Consider the following 7401-nt stretch of genomic DNA (forward strand, 5'->3'; position numbering starts at 1 on the left):
ATTTAGGGTCAGGTTTTGCTTTCACCCTGTCTGTTGAAGCCTCAGGGTTGTTGTTTTCTCTTTTTTTTTTTTTGGTATAAATTATTGAAAGCAGAAATACCAAGATACATGAGAAAGAAGCAGGTTGTGCAGTTACAGGAGGCTTTGAAAATTTGTCAGGGGGTGTGGAGGGGGGGAAGCTCTTCTTTGTGCAAGATGGGTGTTTCACGTTCCCCAGCAGCAGCCCCATGCCTTGCCTGCTGGAAGTGCAGAGGGTTGGCTGTAAAGCTGCTCTGGCCACGGCTGCTCGGGGCAGCTCCCCTTCCCCTGCCGGCGTGGCCACCGCAGCAGCTTCGTGCTCAGACAAAGACCCCCGGGGTTTGCAACGCGCTGCGGCAATGAGGAGATAAAATGCGGCACGGGGGCTGCGCCTTGGCTGGGGTGGGTGCAGCCGGGGCTGGTGAGGGGCTGTGAACAGGGTCCTCTCACAAACGCTGCAGCAGAGCGCGTGGTATCCGCAAAGGAGAAGCTGCGGGGAACAGGCAGGGAAAGAGGGGGAAGCTGGGGGGAAGGTGGGCACAGCTGGAGTGTGAACGCACGGCAAAACACTTGTCTGACTATTTTGCAGAAAGGCAAAAAGCGTTTCCTGCTTTCATTTTGAAACTGGGTGGGATTTTTGCTTCCTTTTGACTGTGTGAGAAAAACGAGCCCTCTCTCAGGTGGGAGAGGGCTTTGTGCTGCAGGGTGGGCTGCAGCGCTGGTTCTGAAGGCAGCCCTGCCTGGGCTTGCTGCTCTGGGCTGTGGCAACCTCCAAACCTGGCTGTGCCGAGGGGCAGCAGCACCGAAGCAAAGCTGCTTGGGGAGCAGCCTGGCCTGGGGCTTTGCCTGCAGCCGCCTCCTCAGGCTGTTTTCCATCCAGGCTTCTCTCACGGTAGCAACTGCATCTTAGGGCCTGGCCTTAGATCTTGGCCTTTGCCTTTTCTGCATACACCAGCCATCGGCATTTCTTTAATTTGGAGCGCATTTGCTAGCTGGAGGGGAAAGGTTCACATGTCCTCAGGGCTTGCTGCAATGGGCCAGCTCCAGCCAAGACCTGCTGTCTCTGGAGAGCACCAGTCCCCCTGTCCAAAGACGGTGGTCTTCTAGCTAAAAAAAACACAAAGCAAGTATTTCCTCCACTTTGCTGGGGATCTTCTCTGCAAAACCTCTGATAAGGCTGGAGAGAAACCCAGCGGCTGGCGGGCTGGGAGGAGGCGGGTGTGAGAGCTGCCGGAGCGCAGCTGCTACCCTGGAACTCTGCTGCACGTTCCTGCTCGCCACGATGCCGGATCTCTGCAGAGGGGTTTTGGCAAGTCTGACACGGGCGTCAGGATGCTTTTTGGTTTTTTCCCATCTCCTCGTTCCCTTCAGCACCTTACAGGGCCCTACTGCAAAGCCTCCCATGCATCCTGGCGCTCCAACCCCTCTCCATCCTGGTGGCCTGCGTGCAGGTGTCCCCTGGGCCACCGCTACCCTTCCCAGCTGAGAACGAGCAGGCTGCTTGCACTTACACTCAGCTTTTTCCCCAAAAAGGTATTTTTTTCCACATGCACACCAGCCCATCTGGTCTGTGCTGGCTGCCCCCCAGACTTTATATACCTGGGCCTTGCTACAGCCAAGCGAGAGCGTGGTCAGCTTCTTGCCCACCCACACTGCTGCTTTAGTGACCAGATCCCCCAGAAAGTGCCATGACCCGACTAGTGCAGCCACAAGTTGAGCGTGGCGGCAAAGCTGTGAAAATACCGGGCTATTTTTATCCCGAGAGCTTCCTTTGTTCAACAAGTTCCTCTTTGGCAGGGCGGGTGTGTTGCTGGGCACATGTGCGGGTCACCTGCTTCTGGGGAGGGTTTGGGGCTGGGACAGTGGCCCCGGGGTCACCCACTCCCACGGGGACCACCTGGCTGCCCCTCACAGCTGGCCATGCCGAGGGGGTGTATCTGGGTGCGTGTGCTCCTGCGGTGCCTGTGTGTGCACACGAGATGTGTGTGCAGGCGCAGGGTGTGTGCAACGCATGGGGTATGTATTGGAGAGTACATGGGGTGGCTGTGGGTGTGCACAGGGCTGCCGGGGGGAGGTTGTGTGTGCACAGAGTGCGTGTGCAGGGGCAGCACGAGTGGTGTCTGTGCTCCCTATAACGGGTAACGCACGCACACACTCTCATGCACACACACACAGCCATTCACACACATTCACACGCGCGCACACACACTCTCATACGCACCCCGCGGCCCCGCCCACCGCCGCGGGGCATCTCGGGAGTGGCAGTTCTCCCGAGGGCCGCGCTGCCGCGGCAGCCAGCGGGCGGACTACATTTCCCAGCAGGCTCAGCGGGTGGCGGGCAGCCAATAGGCGCTCGGGCTGGGCGGTGCCGGGGTATATAAGGCACCGCCCCACGCTGGGCGCTCCATCCTCACCTGGCAGCGGAGCGGGACGCGACAGCGGCGCCACGTACCGGGTACGGCACCGGCTCTGCCGCCGCGGGGCTGCTGGGTGTGCTGGGGAGGGGGATGCACGCAGGGTGGTGCGAGGAGGGGCGCCCATGGGTGGGGGCTGCGGGCGCGGGGGGTCCCGGTGCGAGCGGGCTGCGGGGAACGCGGCTGGCAGGGGCGGGGGAGGTTGCCCCGGTGGATGCGGCCGCCGGCGGGGCTCCCCAGGTGGTTGAGAGGCCGCCCGGAGCCGGGGAGCGGTGCGGGGCCCGGGGCGGTGGCGCGCCCCGCCCTGCGCTATTGTCCGCGGCGGGTGCTGGGAGGGGGGTCGGGCGGGGGCTGCTTTTGTCTGCCCATCACCGGGGACCTCGGGTGACCTCGAGGGTGGGGGGGGCCGGGTTTTGCAGGCAAAATGTGTGACAAGCCAGACCTCTCGGAGGTGGAGAAATTTGACAAGAAGAAGCTGAAGAAAACCAACACGGAGGAGAAGAACACGCTGCCCTCCAAGGAGAGTGAGTACAGCGCTGGGGGTGGAGGAGCCGGGTGGGACCCCGGTGCCTGGCCGTGTGGGGAGCGGGTGTCCAAGGGTGCTGATCTCACCGCCGAGGAATCCAGTGAAGAGGTGGAAAACCGCTGACTGAGAGATGAGGGGTTGGGGTATGGCACCCGGGGCAATGGGTGTGAACACCTGTAGGGCTGTTGCCTCAGGGCTTGCCTTACCTGAGGAGAGGTGAAGGGAGGTGCCCACCTTCCCATCACCTGTGTGTGTCTCATCACCCTCTGACTTGAAGAGTTTTGCCCACCCTGCTTGGGGACAAACCATTGAACTGGGCGCCAGGGCCTCAGTGATTGCTCTGCAGCCTTCTCCAGTGGGTGTTTCCACAAATAAAGCACCCGATACTAATGGACCTCTCTTCTTTTGCAGCTATTGAGCAGGAGAAGGAGTGTGTGAAGTCTTCCTAGAGGAAGATGACCTGGCAGGAAGAGCTACCACTTGATTTTTTTTTTTTCTTTGAATTAAGTCATATTTTTTAAAAAATTACATCATGTACATGTATAGAAAACAGCTGCATCACCTAACCCACCGTCTCACCTTGCTGGCAGCTTTGGCGGGTGGGGGGAACAAAATGTGGCCCTCTCAGTCCATCAGTAGCCTGACTTAACCCCGTCTCTGCCGCTCAGCCAACTCCCGTTGACACCACTGGTCTTGCGTTAACGCGGTGGGGAGATGAGCAAGGGTGGTGGAGGCTCCTGGGGACAGGACCCTTCTGCCTGAGGGGGTGGGAATCCTTGCTGGCCTGGCCTGTGGCCTGGCTCTGTCTTACATACCCTTCACTCATGGTGTTCTGTACCCTCACTCACAGTTTTTGTCTTTTCTGGTCTTCCTTGGGGGAAAAATAAGTTTATTATAAAATAAAAAAAGTAATGACCTACCATGGCTTGTGGCTTCTTCCCTGGCAAAGGTTCAGGCTGCAGTGTGGCTCTCCCCAGGGGGTGGGAAGGTGGCTGGCTGGTGTTGCTCAAAGGGCTTTATGGGATGGTTCCCTGCAGGGCAAGTCTAGCCTGGTGTTTGTGTGGGACTTGGTTCCTGGTGACCTGGAGGAGACCAGAGCTGGAAGCATTGTTGGTGTGGGGCTGGGGGCTCAACTGGCTGACGTGTTCCCCCAGCAATCCCACCACCATAGTGGTTTCTTGGTGCATCTTTAAGTAGAGGCTGACCTGGGCCTTCCTGCCCACCTGAAGGCTTCAAAGAGGTAGATGTCCCCTGCCTAGAACACCACTTGTGTAGCTGGGCCGGCTCCTCACCTTCACGGCTGGAGGTTCCTGTGCTTGCTGTGTGAATGCTGGCCTGGGTCCTGCTGGCGCTGCGGCCAGGTTGGCTCTGTTCTCCCAGTTCTCAGAGCAGAGTCCTCCACTCGCTGCCTGGTACGGTCCTCTTTGCCTTCAGCCAACCCCTGCCCTTGGCTGCCTGAGGTTTTTACAGCCTTGTAAGGATGGATTAATGCAATAGAGCATTTGGATGCCTCCAGCACAGTGTGGACAAGGTGAACCGGGGTCTGACAGTGCACCCAGGTCTATGCTGAGGCTTCCTGGGTGCTGCCGGGATTTCCTCACCTCCACCCAGCCTGCGGGGTCGCTGAACAGGCTGCTTGTGGAGGAGGTGGAGGCAGAGTTGCCAACTAACAGTTTTGGCCCGTGTCCCTAGTGAGCCTGGTCAGCTGGAGGGGAACACGGGGCTGCTGTGCCTGTCTGGACACGGTGCCTATCTGCCCAGCACCGCCACCCACGCTGCCTACCAAGGGCTGCAAATAACATTGCTTGTGTAGTTGCAACTGCCTGCACCTCTTAAAAAGCAGGATCGAAAGAGCTGAAGGTAAGAGGTTGGTGTTCATATAATGCGCTGTGAGGGCAGCGTGACGAGTTTTCCACGGGGTGAGGAGTGATGCTGAGGCCCAGCTGGGGCTGCTGCTCCACTGGGCTGAGCACTGGGAAGCTCAGCACCCTGAAGTCCCCAGGGCAGCAGCCCATCCTGGTCACAGGAATCCTTTTCCCAGTGCCAGGGTAGCAGCTGAGCCACCCAACTGGCCCCAGGGCCACTCATCGCCCCAGCAGGGCTTGTCCTTTCTCCGTGGTGGTTTCTCTTGCCGGGCAGGGGTGGGCTCTGTCCTGTGCTGGGGAAGGAAAAGGAAGCCTCTTCAGACCCTTCTGTGAAAGCAGAAGGTAGAAAAGGTCACACAAGTAAGAGCTGGGCTCAGGAGCAGCAGGCAGGGCTTGCAGACCTCTAAAAGCTGAGCACCTTCTTGCTGCTTCAGCGTTTTCCCTTCCTGCAGAGATGTTTGCAGTCCCTTGGCCACTTTGATGCACCCAGGCTGGGAGTTGGGTCAAACCCAGAGGTAAAGTCTGAGCCCTTTCCTTGTCCCCAAAAGCCAGAGCGTGAGCTGAACCAAGTGAAGCTTTTGCAATGGAAACACAAAGTGGCAGAGCTGATCCCTTCTCCTCAGTGGGGATTTTGGGGACAGGGAGGTCTCGGTGGCTGCTCCCTACACTGCCCCAGTGCCTCTCCCTCCTGCACGCTCTTACTCATGCTGCAAAGGGCTGCTCTGCGGGCATGGAAAACCACCAGTCGACTTATCTCTCCGTGAGTCACTCAGACTTCTGCAAGGTCACGGCGGGAGTTTCTCGTCCCCGCTGCGCTCACAAAAACCTCCCCCTCTCCCTACGTTGCACACATGGGCAACAGAGAATTTGCCCAGGGGTGCTGAGCATCCCTGGTGCCTGCTGACTGCCCAGCCCCTTCCTGTGGGGCCGACTGGTTGGCCAGCCAGGGTGAGGGCTGCAGCTCTGCTGCGGTTGCCCCAAATGACAGGGTTGCTGGTGCCAGGAGCGAGCGACACTCCAGCATCCACCCCAGGCCTGTGGAACTGGCCCATGAGACCACCTGGCTGCATCCCGGGGAGCTGCAGGGTGAGGACAGGGGTGCTGGTGTAGCTGGGTGGCCATCCTGGGGATGCAGCGATGCAGGTTTAGACATGGGGTTAAGCGTTGGCACAGCCGGGTCTCTGCCTCAAGGAAGCCACTACAGGGCTGGCACATTGGGTTGGCAGCTCCCCAGCCCTAGCAAACCCATCTTGGTGGGTGATGTGGCTGATGTGGCTGCGTCCACCCAAAGTGAGGGCAGCCCAGGAACTCCACGCACACCCTTGCCAGAATGTTGCACAGGGAAGTACCGGACACGTTGCCCAAACCCTCTGTCCTCAGGTCTGAGGATAAAGAGAATGCTGATTTGCAACCCAGTGCTCAAAACGCCCCTGTTGCCAGACAATTAGCCAGTAAGGGGAGAACCATTACAGAAAAGCCCTTTATATCAACAGTTTCCCTCCCTCCCTGCCCTGGACCTTCCCTATTTCACCCCAGCACGCATGAGCACAGGGCTGCCAGCGGTGTGGGAGGCCAGCATGCCTGCCAAGCTGATGTCCCCTGGAAACACGGTGGCTTCGGCAGCATAGGCTACCCCAGCAGCCACCCAGGCGTGGAGGATGCTGCCCCAGGAGCTGGACCTTCCTGGCAGGGCTCGATGCCACCTTCCCTCACCGAGAACCAGGTAAGTTATATATGTCAGCTCCTCCTGGTGAAATCTGTATCTCTGCCTGGCCAGGGACCGTCCCGCTACTCCCAGGGCCGTTTCCTCCCATCGATGATGGGGCGGTGAGCTGTGGCAGACGCTGGGGAGGAGGGAGGAGGAGGCTGAGTCATGGCAGAAGGAATTTGGGCAAATACCTGGTGATCAGCAGCACAGGGTGAATTCAGATCAGGGCTTGCGGTTGGGAAGGTTTTCTGCCCCCACTGCTGCTCCATCGCGTCTGACTCAATCAGGAGGGGATTTGGCCCCATGTATGCTTGTGTGGAGGATCATAATCGCACTTCTTGCAGGAGGTGCTTGAGTCAGCCCGTGCATGGCCCAGCTCTGGGCACCCCAGTGTCCCCCTGCTGCCTGCCAGGCTGCAGCACCCTCCGTGCAGCCCACAGCGCCGTGCTGGTTTGCAGCATGGATTGCCAAGAGCAAGAGAGGCTTCTGCACACCAGCAGCCGGGATTTCCCTTGGCTGCTCTCCATCTAGCAGTCCCTGGAGCTTGGCAGAAAGCGGTGAAAGCCAAGAGGTGGTGGTGACCAGCGCCTGGGGCAACTCCTGGGTTTGGATGGCAGAAAATCGCCAGCCCCAGCCAGAACCATGGTCGGTCGAAGCAAACACCTCCTTGGAAGGTGTGGGTTTGTCATCAGAGCAAATGGGGTAAGGCGAAGTCAAGCTGAGCAGCCGGGCAGATACTCCACTCCCTGCACCCCGGGGGAAAACGTGTCACCAACTCAGTGTCACCGGGATCAGCCTTTCCTGGCCAGAGCATCCCTGCTCGGGTGGACACACTGCTGAACACAGAGCCCAAACACCTGGTGCCAGAGA

General features: G+C 59.1%; 1 protein-coding gene across 1 annotated transcript; it reads left to right on the plus strand.

Annotated features, from left to right (window-relative positions):
• Positions 1-2366: 2366 nt before the first annotated feature.
• LOC136106235 (thymosin beta-15A homolog) lies at positions 2367-3878 on the plus strand. The gene is made up of 3 exons (XM_065846474.2): positions 2367-2473; positions 2852-2956; positions 3370-3878. Exons 2-3 carry the CDS (start codon positions 2857-2859, stop codon positions 3405-3407), a joined length of 138 nt encoding a protein of 45 aa, XP_065702546.1. The 5' UTR covers positions 2367-2473; positions 2852-2856; the 3' UTR covers positions 3408-3878.
• The last annotated feature ends 3523 nt before the right edge of the window (positions 3879-7401 follow it).

Source organism: Patagioenas fasciata, chromosome 11 (assembly GCF_037038585.1).
Source record: "Patagioenas fasciata isolate bPatFas1 chromosome 11, bPatFas1.hap1, whole genome shotgun sequence".
Lineage (NCBI taxonomy): Eukaryota > Metazoa > Chordata > Aves > Columbiformes > Columbidae > Patagioenas > Patagioenas fasciata.

Coding starts and splice junctions, on each gene's coding strand:
- LOC136106235 (XM_065846474.2), top strand. CDS start 2,857: ATGTGTGACAAGCCAGACCTCTCGGAGGTGGAGAAATTTGACAAGAAG. Junction 2,957..3,369: donor CACGCTGCCCTCCAAGGAGA/GTGAGTACAGCG, acceptor CTTCTTTTGCAG/CTATTGAGCAGGAGAAGGAG.